The sequence below is a fragment of the Pelodiscus sinensis genome, chromosome 5, assembly GCF_049634645.1.
Source record: "Pelodiscus sinensis isolate JC-2024 chromosome 5, ASM4963464v1, whole genome shotgun sequence".
NCBI classification, from domain to species: Eukaryota; Metazoa; Chordata; order Testudines; family Trionychidae; genus Pelodiscus; species Pelodiscus sinensis.
Window position 1 is genome coordinate 117,508,887 of NC_134715.1, and position 14,607 is coordinate 117,523,493.

General features: G+C 43.9%; 1 protein-coding gene across 4 annotated transcripts in view; it reads right to left on the reverse strand.

The window, feature by feature from the left end:
• CFAP99 (cilia and flagella associated protein 99) overlaps nucleotides 1-14,607 on the reverse strand; it is a 71,545-nt gene that overhangs the window by 30,887 nt on the left and 26,051 nt on the right. For 3 of the 4 annotated variants that reach the window (XM_075930875.1, XM_075930878.1, XM_075930874.1), the window contains 3 exons: nucleotides 11,074-11,154; nucleotides 4,692-4,766; nucleotides 3,286-3,345 (listed from right to left, as the gene is read on the reverse strand). In XM_075930875.1, coding sequence (XP_075786990.1) covers nucleotides 3,286-3,345; nucleotides 4,692-4,766; nucleotides 11,074-11,154 — 216 coding nt within the window. The remainder of the gene's footprint in view (nucleotides 1-3,285; nucleotides 3,346-4,691; nucleotides 4,767-11,073; nucleotides 11,155-14,607) is intronic. The other variant, XM_075930877.1, reaches the window with a different exon arrangement.

The window sequence follows — 14,607 nt, forward strand, 5'->3', positions numbered from 1 at the left end:
TTTATTAAATAAAGATGAGGAAATATCTATTTTTTTATACAGTAAACTTCCGATAATCTGGCACCTTTAGGACCCAGGGGGTGCCGGATTATCAGATATGCCGGACTATCAGAAGGGGGGCTAGGAGGGGTCTGGAGTGGGGTGGGAGGGGATGCCACCCCAGACCCCTCATAGCCCCCCCTTACAATAGTCTGGCTCTGCCCCAGGCGTCCCTGATTCAGCCACTGCTGGTCAGTTTCAGCAGCAGCTGAATCGGGGATACCTGCAATAGAGCAGCTGGGGTGCTGCTGGGTTGGTCCCGCAGCGCTGAGGGGTGGCACTACAGCACCAACCCAGCAGCACTCCAGCTGCTCTTGGGGACGCCTGGGACAGAGCAGCTAGGGTACTGCTCGGTTGGTCCTGTAGCACTGCCCCTCGGGGCTGCAGGACCAACCCGGCAGCACCCCAGCTGCTCTTGGGGATGCCTGGGGCACAGCAGCTGGAGTGCTGCCGGGTTGGTCCCGCAGCGCCAAAGGACGGCGCTGCGGGACCAACCCGGCAGCACCCCAGCTGCTCTGCCTCAGGGGTCTCCGATTCAGCCGCTGCTGAAACAGATCAGCGGCTGATTCCAGGAAGCCCGGGGCAGAGCTGCTCTGCCCGGGGCTTCCTGGAATCAGACGCTGATCTGTTTCAGCAGCGGCTGACTTGAGGACCCCTGGGGCAGAGCAGCTGGGGTCCTGCTGGGTTGGTCCCGCAGCCCCGAGAGGCAGCGCTACGAGACCAACCCGGCAGCACCCCAGCTGCTCTGCTCCCGGCTTCCCCGATTCAGCTGCTGGTCAGTTTCAGCAGCTGGTCAGTTTCAGCACCTGTCCGGCTGCCCCAGCACTTCCGGGTTCCTCATGGTGCCAGACCATCAGGAGTCCCGGAGCATTGGATGCCGGACTAATGGAGTTTTACTGTACTATGGGAGATTTGTCCACTCGATGCTAACAGCAAATCTGATCCTGAGACATTCTGTTATTTTGATTCAGCTATTTTAGTGTTTATGAAAAATGTCAGACTGAAAGGCCTGAAGATTCAAGTTTATGCACAGGGCAATCACAGCTCAGTCAGGGTATGTCTACACTATAAAGTTAGTTCGAATTAACTTTAATAGCGGCTATACATGCAAACCACTATTTTGAATTTAATTTGAAAGAGTGGAGCGCTTAATTCGAACTAGGTAAACCTCTTTCTATGAGGAGTAGTGCCTAGTTCGAATTAAGTAGTTCGAATTAAGGGCTGTGTAGTAACTTAATTCGAACTAGCTGGAGGCTAGTCCTTCGCCGGTTGCACTGGTGGCCACTATGGGCCAAACCCGGAAAACTCTTCTGCCTCCCTCCCAGCCCCGGAGCCCTAAAAGGGGCACGGTCTGCCCACAATGCTTGTGCCAGTTGCCAGCCTGCCAGCATCCAGCCAGGAGACCCTGCACCTGGCACGGGATGAGCCAGCCACCCGCTGCCACCTAGCCCTCCACCTCTTCCCAGGACAAGGCTGGTGGCTCCCAGGAGCCTTCCCGGGGCCGCAAGAGGCGGGTGCCCGCCTGGTCTAGTGCGGAGATAGTGGACCTCATCGAGGTTTGGGGGGAGGCCTCCAATGCCCACGATCTCCCCAGTAGCCACAGGAACACGGCCGTCTACAGCCTGGCCACCAGAGGCCACATGCACAGCCAGGAGCACCTGCAGCTACTGGAACAGCAGCTCCGCACCCAGGAGCACTGGGTTTGCGAGAACCTGCGGCTGCGGCAGGGGAGTTTGCAGGCGCTGGAGGATCAGGGCCGTGCCCTCCGAGGTCACCTCCAGACCCTGGTGGACAGGTTCCTGCCTCCTCCTGCTCCAGCCCCTGTGGCCGCCCCAGCTCTTGCTCCTCCTTCCACCCCTGCTCTCCCTCCCGCTTCCTCCGCACCCCCATCCCTCCTGCCCCACCCTCCACACCCACTCCCCCTCCGATACCCCCACACCTACAGTGCTGCGAGACAGGAGAGTCACCAGGACCCCAAACCCTGAGCTTTCCCTTCCCTTCCTCCCCCTTCCAGCTCCCTCCTCCCAGGTTTCCCCCTCCCCTCCCTCACACTCTCTCCTGCCCTCTCCTGCCTCCTTTCCCCCATCTCCCCAGTTGTGTTAAATAAAGAGAGTTGTCTTTTATTTGACATCAGGAAGGGGCAGGTAGAGAAGGGTAAGTGGAGGGACGAGAAGGAGGAATGGGGCACAAGCCCTCAGTGTGGCAGACTGGGGAGACTGTTAGTGCTCCTCAGGGTGGAAGCTCTCCTGCAGGGCCCCCTGGATCCTGACATCCCCTTGATGGTCCTTCCGGATGGCAGCCTGCAGACAGTGCAGCCAGGCTGCCAGCAACATGTCCACGAGATGCAGCAGAGTCCATGGGGGCAGATCTGGTTCCATGTTACAGAGTGCCATGGTGTCCCGAGTGAGGGCAAGCAGAGCACTCTGAGACACAAATGCTTTGTTGTCCCTCAGCGAGGTAGACCAGCAAGCAGAGAAACCTGAGAACTGTCTGTCCGAGGTGGGGGGTTGGGTCCTTTTAAGCACAGCCCTTGGCTAGCCCGAGGCAGCAGCCCCACACACTAAGTCCGACCCTGATGCCCTGCCGGCACTGGTTCCGGCCAGCCTTACCTTCGATTCAGGGTCCACTCAATGTGGACGTGCTATTTTGAATTAGCAAAACGCTAATTCGAATTAGTTTTTAGGTCTAGATACACTAATTAGAATTATCTTATTTCGAATTAACTAATTCGAATTAAGTTAGTTCGAATTAGCGCTATAGTGTAGACATACCCACAGAGACAATGCATGCTAAAAATAGAACACAGCCACAGCAGCATTAGGGGCTAGCTACCCCAAATCCGAGTCAATCCAAGAACCTGGGAACATACTTGGGGAAGCTAACTCATCCTTCCACTTGCACTACCGAAGTGTCACAAAAAGGCAATCGGCATTGTGGGTTTTCTGATTTATGTGCCTGTTTAAAGGAACCTAAACAACTGACCAAACTCATTTCACATCTTATGCCTACAGTATATGATGATTGCTCCTGGTTCTTTATTACATGAATTTGAACCAGCCACCTAGCAGTGAAAGACTGTTGCCTTCTACTAACCCCCTGCACTATCCCACAACTATAGACCTTGCTGTAATACCCTGGATTTTACAGAGGATTTGTGTCAACCTGCACCAGTTCCAAATCTGATCAAATTTTCAGTCTAAACTTTTCAGTCACTTATAACAGCTAAACATTCTAAATGTTACTCACCTTGCCCTGGATTTTTTGAGCCCGGAACTTCGTTTTATTCTTCATACTGTCTGATATATACTGCAAGTCATGCAAAATTATTTTTATTTCAGACATAGATGTTCAAATACCCATGAAAACATCTTATTAAAAAGAGTCAACATCATATCTTAATTATTATTTCCTTTGGAAGAGCAGATGTGATCATAGAGATTAGCTCCTGCAATCAGAGTATCCTTAAAACCTGTTGTGCACTCCAAACTTTCTGAGAGTTCTTCATACCAAATAACTGCAGAACTGGGGTAATGAGAACAGTTATTGCTATGATTACTATGAAACATATTTAGATGATTAAACAAAATAATAAAGTGACAATGTTTGCTAAAGAAATATTGAACATGGAATACTACCAAAGGCCATGAATACAGTCAGTTCTTAATTAAGATGTGAGTTTTATGAAGATAAAGCAAGATATTAAAGGACATTTCATGAGATTATGAACTGTTTGTGGATTTCAGACAATGTCAGGGAACTTCATTCTGTGCTGCTAGCTATAGATGAAAGTGCTTAGATAACATGGTGATGGGCATGCTATAAATGATATGCAGATATGATAGTACAGTGATCATATTACATGAATGGTCATGATGCTACAGCTATCCATTGGGAGTCACCTAATTCAGCTGAGAGCTGCTTTCACTCAGCTGCTGGGTACCCTTTCACATTAATGGAAAACTGCTCTGTTGGATGATAACAGAACTGCTAAAGTGGCAAGGAAAGTTGCTGGAGCACTTTTAAAAGTAGGCAGGTAAGAGAAGAGGCATAGCAGCAGTATTGGGGTACATCTACATAGCGGTGCTAGCTCGAAATAAGCTACGCAATTTGAGCAATGCAAATTGCGTAGCTTATTTCAAGCTTATTTCAAGATAGTCTATTTTGAAATTTGGCGCTGTCTACACAGTGCCAAATTTCAAAATAGACTGCCATTCTGACAAGTCCCTTAATCCTCGTGGAGTGAGGTTTACCAGGACATTGGAATAGCAAGCCCATTGTTTTGATTACATGGTGAAATAATGGGCATGCTGGTAAGACGAGGAAAATGCTATTTCAGGATACCAGACATATCCCAAAATAGCGCAAGTGTCTAGACGTACCCTTGGAGTGAGGAAAGGGAGCTACTGGAGAGCTTGCTATTGAGGGACATCCACATTTCCAACTGCAAGGCTTTAATTCTATCTGGGGAATCTGCTGTCAAGATAGACAGGCTTTGGTTCTAGTTTAGACTGTCACCAGAACCTCCTGATGAATGATAGCATCACCATTTCTAACTCCAAATATCCTTTTAGTCACTAAAAACTGACTAATGTGTATAAAAACAGATGATAGTGGAGGGGGGAGGCGTTAATTCCAGTTTATGTTTAACTTACACTTTTCAGGGCTTTGTTCTCAGGCATTACAGTTGCACACCTCAGCTGGTTAACATTTGCTTCCAGCAGCAGTTCCTAAAATCAAAAAAATTACTTTTATAAATATGGTACATTTTAAATTCTCCATTGAGGAATTTAAAAAGCCTTTTTTATGTAGCAAAGTGAGGCAATTATTAAAAAACAGGGAACTCTAAATATTTAAATACCAAGTGAAAATACAAATGATTGGCATGCAAAGCAAATGGTATACAGGAAATGGTTTACAGCAACTATTCTTATATGGTCAAACATAATCATGGACCAATAAAATTTGTGGGTTATTAAATTCTGTAAACATAACAAATGCTAGCCAGATAGCAAGAATGAATAGATGTATAATTGCAACCTTCCCTCTTCTTTTTTAAAACTGCAAAGCCCTACAGGAAAGAAAAAAAAAATCCTGTGAAGTCAGAGGTTTAATAGGACATGCAGGTGTTTGAGGACAGATACAGACATAAGGATAGATTTAAGCAGCAATTTTTATAAATTTAACATTGTCATGTAAGCTGTCTGACTCATTGTTCCAGATTCTCCAATATCAGTTATTTAAGTTGGTCTACTGTGGAGGCTACAGAGCACTATCCAAATAAACTAACTCAGTGTAGACGCCCCTCAGCATACCTGTAGCATTTAGTGCCCAAACTCTTCTGATTCCTCTTACACACATGCCACCCATGTGGGCACAGAGGATACAAGAAGAGAGGATCTCCATCTGTGAAGCTTTTGGGGCTTCATGTTCCCAGTAGAAACAAGGCTCAGCAGTGAAACTTTAGATCTTTAAACCTTGACTTTAGCAAAGCTTTTGATACGGTCTTCCACATTATTTTTTCCAGCAAGTTAAGGAAGGGCTGGTTTGTTCAACATCTTTATTAATGACATGGATGAGGGGATGGATTGCACCCTCAGCAAGTTTGCGGATGACACTAAGCTAGAGGGAGAGGTGGGTATGTTAGAGGGTAGGGACAGGGTCCAGAGTCACCTAGACAAATTGGAGGATTAGGCGAAAAGAAATCTGATGAGATTCAACAAGGACAAGTGCAGAGATTTCCACTTGGGATGGAAGAATGCCAAGCATTGTTACAGGATGGGGACCGACTGGCTAAGTAGTATGTCAGCAGAAAAGGACCTGGGGATTACAGTGGATGAGAAGCTGAATATGAGTCAACAGTGTGCCCTTGAAGCCAAGACAGCTAATGGCATATTAGGATGCATTAGGAGGAGCATTTCCGGCAGATCCAAATAAGTGATTATTCCTCTTTATTTGGCTCTGGTGAGGCCACATTTGGAGTATTCTGTCCAGTTCTGGTCCCCCGACTATGGAAAGAATGTGGATTCATTGGAGAGGGTCCAGTGGAAGGCAACCAAAATGATTAGGGGGCTGGAGAACATGGACTACGAGGAGAGGGATTTGGGATTATTTAGTCTGCAGAAGAGAAGAGTGGGGGGGATTTGATAGCAACCTGAAGGGAGGTTCCAAAGAGGAAGGAGAGAGGCTGTTCTGAGTAGTGACGGATGGCAGAACAAGAAGCAATGGTCTCAAGTTACAGTGGAGGAGATCTAGGTTGGATATTAGGAAAAACTATTTCACTAGGAAGGTGGCAAAGTACTGGAATGGGTTATCTAGGGAGTTGGTGGAATCTCCATCCCTAGAGGTTTTTAAGTCTCAGCTTGAAAAAGCCCTGGCTGGGATGATATAGTTAGGGTTGGTCCTGCTTTGGGCAGGGGGCTGGACTCGATGACTTCCTGAGGTCTCTTCCAGCTCTATGATTCTATGATCTCCTTTACTTCTGGGAGCTGACCCTTTTGAGCTGCACATTGCAAAGAACTTTACATTCCTATTGACTTTCTGTGCTCTACTCCTGTTTGGCTTATCTGTTCTTTCATGATGCTGCGAGGAAGACAAAAAAGACCACCAATCCCTTGCTATTCTGGCCCCAACGGGAACAATTTCTTCTAAATTCCAATACAGGGAATTGGTCAGATCCACAGCATCCTAAAAGCACAGTTCCTATACTACAACTACGCAACAGGAGTGGGGGCAGTTAAAGGAAGAAAGAGACTCAAAAACTCTAAGGCCAGGGTTTAAAAAAGAAGTGAGGGATGAAGGGGGTCAGGTTCCAATTGGTTCCCATCTTCCTTTTCTATCTGGAAAGAATGTACCTATTGTAAAAAAATACACCTACTTTATTGCACCATGTCCTAGCTTCGCTCATAGAGGAAGATGGAGCAAAATGTTTAAAAAATTAGCTTTATGTCTGCGTACATGGGCAAGTGCATTAATCAGCTTTCAATGAATGACATCACCACAAATTTTCATCCTTGATGAAAAAAGTGTGTGAAGACCCTGATTCTGCAATAATCTCTTCCAAGTGGATCCCTGCATGGCGTCCAAGTATCTTTTAAGCTGGTTGAAGAATTGGAATCTTAGATGAAAGCCCCATCACTGCACTTAACACACAATTTCCACCATTTGTTTCCACAATGTAAGCAAGATAACTTTATTCCTTTCCCTGCAATGGTAGAATAGTGTAGTTGAAGAGAAGCCTGGGCACCAGATGGTTGCTCCAAAAGGCATAAGGGTCTGAGTAGCTCCAGCTGAACCCATTTAAAAGGGGCATCACACATTGGACAAACGTCTCAGACACTTCGCCAAAGGATCAATGCCCACAAAACAGATATCAGACAGGATCACAAAGAAAAAACAGTTTCTTGCCATTTCAACCAGAAAGTACATTGTCTCAATGACTTGATTACCTGCATCCTGCTTCAAAGACCTTTTAAGACTTCACTTGAAAGAGAATCCTCTGAACTATCATTCATGCTTAAATTCGACACTTTACACTCAAATTTGAATAAAGACGCTAATTATCTTACCCATTACAAAGATAGCTTCCCTAATTATCACCTCTAATATCATTAGCTCACAGACATTTACCTCTGCCCCTTCCCCCCCATCCGCCTTCTGTTCTGAAATTTGATTTGTCCTTTTCATATGTGTTCATTTTTTTTTAATTGTATCTTTTGGTATATATGGTTGTGACAATTTTCTTCCACTATTTGATCTGAGGAAGTGGGTCTGGCCCACGAAAGCTCATCACCTATTAAACCATCTTGTTAGTCTTTAAAGTGCTACACAGTCCTGTTTTTTGTTTCAGCTGCACCAGGCTAACACGGCTACATTTCTACCACTTTGCTAGTCCATGAGTAATGACATTTCCTTTGCTTGCAAACGGCAATCACGGAAGTGAAAGATGCACTCCGGAGTTTCCACTGATTCTGGAAGCTAGACAATAATTGTGTGTGTAGCATCAGCCCTAACATCAAATGCACAGGGATAAGCTCCTGGTGTTTTCACTCTTTTCTAGAGTTTCCAATATGTCTGTCTCGATGTCAGCTATTACATGAGCAATTCTATAAAAGAATAAGTGACATTTCCATATGCATCTTTCTTTTTAAGAGCCACAATTTCAGTTTCATTGTGCACAATCTGAGGAACTGATCTTTGTGAATGCTTTGGGTGCCTTTTATGCCATTTCAGAGTGACAAAAATTGCTGCTATTGCAGCTTAACTTTCTGCCATGGCTTTTCTTTGTGTTGTTCACATTCATGCATCTGCTCCATTGGAGACTGTGGCTGCTAGTTAAGTGTATCTCAGACTCTTGGCAATGCAGATAATGCACTTTGTTTCTTTTCCTTTTCAATCTTCCCATATAATGTGTGCTAAGCATGTACAATGCAGACATAATGAAAGAATACAAAATAAAGTAATGCTGGAAAGCGAAGAACTTAAAGGAAACACCAGATGCCTATAACAAGATAGGGCAACAAAAGGGCAAATGGAAAGCCTACCCCTAACAAAATACGTAGGCAGTTCAGCATGTACTGCGTATAGCCGCTGAACCAAATACAGTTTGCACAAGGACATAAAGAGAAGCCAGTAAGCGATAAATGGTCTGGTACCAGTCAGTGAAAACTAGAACAAGGCATTGGTGGAATGCAGGTGGGAGAGTACAGATAAAAAGATATGAAAAACATACCCTTTATCAGACTTCTAAAGCACCTCTCCATGGGGATTGCCTCGTGGGAGGGGTGATGGGAGAGGAAACTGCCATGTAATTATTTTTTTCCAAAGAGAAGACCGAAATCTGCCTTAAATCTAATAGGAGCTGATTTATTGAATAGGATTCATTTCAAAATCTGGCCCAGGTTAAATAGCCAGATCAGTTCAAGTGCCAGGGCACTTTGCAGGCCTTTGCTTCCACTCCCTTTTTAACACAGCAGTTTGAATCCTGGAGCTTTGCCTAGTCATGAGGATCTCCCACTCTCAGAGCCTACTCTGAGGAAGAACTCTCAGGTATGCACAGCACCTAAAACTACAGATGTGTCAGGGCCCACTGAGATTTCTCTGTAGCTGGGTTATCTCTGAAATTTCAGTTAGAAAACAGAAAATATGTTAAATTTTTAAACACACACATTGGTTATCTGTGTGTCTTGTGTGATCTAGATCGGGGTGGCCAACCAGTTAGAAATTAAGAGCCAAAATAGCTGTGGATAGAGTACAAAGAGCCACATATTATATTTTAGTTGTATATATTCATTCTCTCTCTCTCTCTCTCTCTCTCTCTCTCTCTCTCTCTCTCTCACTCTATATATATAGTACACAAAATAAAGTGATAAAAATAACATTACAGGACATTTTGGACAAGAGCACAATTTGAAGTGCCTGTTTCACTCCAACTTGTTGATCTCTGGTATGGTTTCCTCATTTTTTTACTTATGAGGATTATGGCTTTTGAATAGTTGTAAAAATTCAGGTCTGTCCCAGATTGCAACTATGACAAGTTCAAAAACAATAAGGGAGAGACTTATATCTCAGAATAATTGCTTCAGCCTGGCAAACAATATAGCCTTTGAATTTTCTTTAAAGAAATACAGTGTAAACCAGGTACATTCTAATTCTTTTTTTGCCCTGGAATTTAAATGTGACATCTGTGTTGGCTGCCTTATCTGCATCCATGAAGACTTTGAGTTTAAGGTGCTTCAGCTCCCTACTCTAACCTAATGCTCCACCCCTCCTCCAGAGCCAGGCACCCCCAGCTTCTCAGCTCTAACTCAATGCACCCACCCCTCCCCCAGAGCCAGGAACCCCCAGACCTCCTGCTCTAACCCAATGCCCTCTCCCTCTCCCAGAGCCAGGCACCCCTACCTCCCCCCACCCAACCCAATGCCTGGGTCTCATTGGAGCTGCTGCAGCAATGTGCTTCTCCCTCCAGGTGCTGGTGCGCATGCGCAGAGCAGCCATGAGTAGTCTGGGTGTGCAGCTCCGAATGACAATTGAGCCATAACCCTAAGAGTCACATTTCTCTAATCAAAGAGCCGCATGCAGCTTGAGAGCCGCAGGTTGGTCACCCCTAATCTAGATGATACTTGGTCCTGCCATAATTGCAGGGGACAGGAAGACTTAATGACCTCTCAAGGTTCCTTCCAGTTCTATGATTCTATGAAAGGAGTAGTCTATCCTGGATCTTTTCAGGGTTCCACAAAGCTGGAGAAGTTTCCCAGTGCCCCCTCCACTAGGCCAGAGGGAGCAAGCAGAACTTGGAAGGATACTCCATCCGTGCATCCTGTTCTCTTATCCCTGGAGTCAGGTGAAACGGTTGATACAGTGAGGTGTAGGAAAAGCCACTGGTCCTCATTACTGTAGAGCGGAGCAGGGCAGAAGCAGTGGGGTGCAAATTCTTCTGTGACCTCTTCTTGGGAAGTAATGAAGAAGCTGGGGGGGAGGGGAGAGAATGCTCCTCAAACTACTCAACACAGTAGGAGGGAAATGTTCCCCTCTGTTGAGTAGGAGCCAGGCATGGGGGAGGCAAGTGTCTTCAGTGGACTATCTATGCAAGTGGTAGGGGAAATTCCCACTACCCAGACTCCTTCACAGGGTCAGTGCAGATGAAGGAGCAAACAACACAGCACTGGGCAACAATGTAAGAACAAGTATGTAAATGGAGCAATGTTAATTGGCTACTTCAGGACACTATTACATGGCTGCTTTGTCAAGAGCACTACCCCTTGTAATCATACTGCTATTATTTGTGCTGCAACAGTGAGTAGAATGATAGCTCCATCCTGAAGAGCTTACAATAAAATAGACAAGACAGATAAAGAGTCGGGGAAAGGGATAAAGGAAGCAGTCTTCATTACTTGGAGGTAGGGTCTGTGGGCTAGCACCTGCAGAAGCATTTTTGGCACTGGATAGAGTCCTAAAGCTGTGAACATTGTAACCTGAATTAAAGAACAAACAGATGTAGGAGAGGGAGGATTAAAAATAAAATCATGCCACACTTACCTCTGCTTTTCGGCGATTTCTATACTTGATTTTCTGAAGGAGCTGTTTTTCCTTTGGAGGTTTGTAGGTGCTCTGAGGAACCTATATTAAAGGGCAAACATTTCTGTAATATTTGACATGAAAGGCTGAATGTTTCAAACAATAACTCTTAGTTTAGGGAGGAGATCATTTACACTAAACGTAAAACTGCAGCAATTATTTAAAAAGTAGTGATTTATTTTCTGTTAGTGCCATAAAATGAACAGTAAAGTTTTAGAGGTTAACAACAGCCTGGCCCTTTGGCTGACAGCTCCTGGGAGAGAGTTGACAAAACCTGTAGCAACCATGTAGCAATGTTTGGTGGCTTCCAAACATTGCTACATGACTGCATCTATCTAGGTCTTCTCAACTCTGTGCCGGGTGCTGTCAGCCAAAGGGCCAAGCAGTTGTTAACTAAGTTTAAAAAAAAAAGGGCTGCAGTCTCCCATTGGCTTTATGTTTTTACATAATTCTCCTTAAGTTAAAAAAGTTAGCAACTATGGGTACTGTTGAGGCTGCTCATGTATCTCAACATGCTTTGCAAACAATAAATTAGCAACTGAAGTTATAATCATAGATGGGGAAACTGATGCTCAGAAGGGTTACAACAGCTTGCATAAGAAGTCAGTGTCTGAATTAGGAAGAGATCATCAGTCTTCTGTCCTCTCTCCAGACATGTGATTTACTGCCCCTTTCTTACACTGAAAAGTTGCTTTTGCCTCCTCAGATATTCCCAAATTACACGTGTATGTAATTTAAATCACAGGGACTCTTCAATCAGATTTGTTTTTAAAATGATTCTAGCCTTGTAATTGAGCACTCGGATACCATGGTAACAAGCACTAGCTAGACAGACAGACAGCAAATCTTCTTTGTGACAATTACCAATCATCCTGCAGGTGCTGGGAGCTAAGTGGAGGAGAAGGTGAATAAACAATTATGAGTAGAGTCTTTTTCTATGAAGTCTAACACTAGAGCTCAATCTACTTTAAATTAAGGGCTTTATGCAGGTGCACAAGGGGAAGGAGGTAGGAGGAGCTTGCTTCCTTGTTTATTCCCTCCACAGCGGGGCCAGGTTCATCTATCCTTTTTTGGGACTGATTTTTACAAATGCTCTCTGAGTGCTAGCCGTCACAATATGGGGAGGTGGGAGGAGGAAGGTGAGAGAGGTCAGGCCTTACTCCATCCCTGCTCTAGCCAGAATTGCTGACCAGATGCATGATGGCAGAGAGGAGCAGCATGATAAGGGCCCTACCAAATTCACAGTCATTCAAAACACATCACAAATTGTGAAATCTGGTGTCTCTGGTGAAATTTGGTCTTTTATGTATTTTTAACTTCGTATACAGATTTCATGGTGGAGATCAGTATTTCTCAAACCGGGAAATTGGCGCCTACTCAAAAGACGGTTGAGGGGGTTCACAAGGGTATTTGTAAGAGGGTATCAGTATTACCACCCTTCTGCACTACCTCCAGAGCTAGGTAGCCAAGGAGTAGCAGCTGCTGGCCAGGCACCCAGCTATAAAAAGGCAGCACCCAGCTAGCAGCAGAGCAGGAGTAGGGGAGACAATACCATACCATGCTACTCTTACTTCCGTGCTACTGCCTTCAGAGCTGGATGACCAAAGATTGGCAACTTCTGGCTGAGGTCTCAGTTCTGCAAGGAACAGACCAGAAATAAGGGTGGAAATACTGCAACCCATCTACGGTAACCTTGGCTATGTCTACACAGAACGCTTATTTCAAAACAACTCATTATTTCAAAATAACAGAGTGCGCATCGACACAGCAAGCCCGTTATTTTGAAATTATTTCGAAATAACAGGCTTTTTACTCCAACTTCTGTACCCTGCATTTCATGAGAAGTAAGAGAAGTTGGAGGAAGAGTGTTCTTCCTTCGACTTCCTGCTATTTAGATAGTTCCAAAAGTCCAGTTAAGGTACTTTGACTTCAGCTACGCAATTAATGTAGCTGAAATAATGAAATTTACTATTTTAAAAATGCTATGACCATGAAATTGACCAAAATGAACTGTGAATTTGGTAGGGCCCTAAACATGATACAGCGTTTTAATAGATGTAATCCTTGAAATACAATCTCTTCTACAGCTTCTCTAATGGTTGAATAACCATTATTATTATTTGCAACACAGACCAATGCCTAAAAGGCACAGATTGACTCTAAGTATTAAGAGACAACTGCAGAAATGATTTGTAAGGTGTCATCTGAATTCTATTTAGTCTATTTAGTCACTAAAAATATACACACAAGTAGTAATGTTTTATATTGGATAGAAACAAAACAATTGTACGGTGTCAGGAGAACATAACCTAGGAGTATGGGAGCAAGAAGGGAAGGAATACATACTACACTTGTCAATCAGTAAACACTTCTGATCTCTGGCAGTGACTGTCTTGTACTTCCTTACGAGCTGGACATGGATGGGGTAAATGTTATGCATACTATATTAAAAGCTTCTATTTTGACACATAAGATTATAGAGTTTAAGTATTACATTAGCAGTGTATTACCAAACAAAATCTTGTTACATTAGCCAGATTTGTTTATTTTATTATTTTTGGGTTTGTTTATTTTATTATTTTTAAGAAAAAACAGGAACAAGGTCAAGGATATATATAAAGAGTGGGCTAAATTTTCATGAGCACTTAAAGAAATTTGACAGGTTTGATCTGAATTTAAATAAAATCCAATATAATCTTCACAGCACAAATGAACTTCAATACCTAGGTGTGAGTTAATGCAAAACTATTCTCAGTGAGACTGCACAGCATAAAGATGAGAGGGTGACTCATTCCAATACGAAGTGAGTGTTTAAAAATATGCATTTTTAAAGAATCTGGTATTTGGTTGTTTCAGTATGAAATCCCGTTAGTTCTACAATGTGCTACCATGAAATTGCATATTACTCAAAGACACAAATGACTTCTGGGAGCATTCAACATTTGTATTATTAACAGCCTAATATGATAATATAAGGTTATAGATAGTGTCCAAAGCAATATCCCCATTCTGAGAGCCTATGAAACTAAATACAAACAACCATGGAAACTTTATTCAGTTAATCATAGCAACCTTAGCCCAAATCCTGTTTACTTTAACGAACCCCCGCAGCGAAGTCCACTATGTGACTCCAGATCTACACTAGTATGACTGAAATTAAAATCTTACCCAATGTGACTGCTTAAGTTAGAAAGGCAAGCAGTCAGGCCTCCAAGAGAACCTCTGCACTCGTTTCTATGTGAGCAATACATATGAAATATGAACAATTTTCATTAAGGTGCCCCACAAACCCACATAACAGGAAATGAAATTCCATCCTCAAGGATGATGTGCGAACCTAGGGTTGGTTATGCCTATGTTGAAATTTCTGGCAGTTTTGCCATTTACTTAATGTGGAGCAGGATAACACCACTATATTTTTATACAAGTTACAGTAGAAGGGTTTACTTCCCCAATCTGCACCTGAAGATCACTCCAAAGTAGATTAATGTTCAT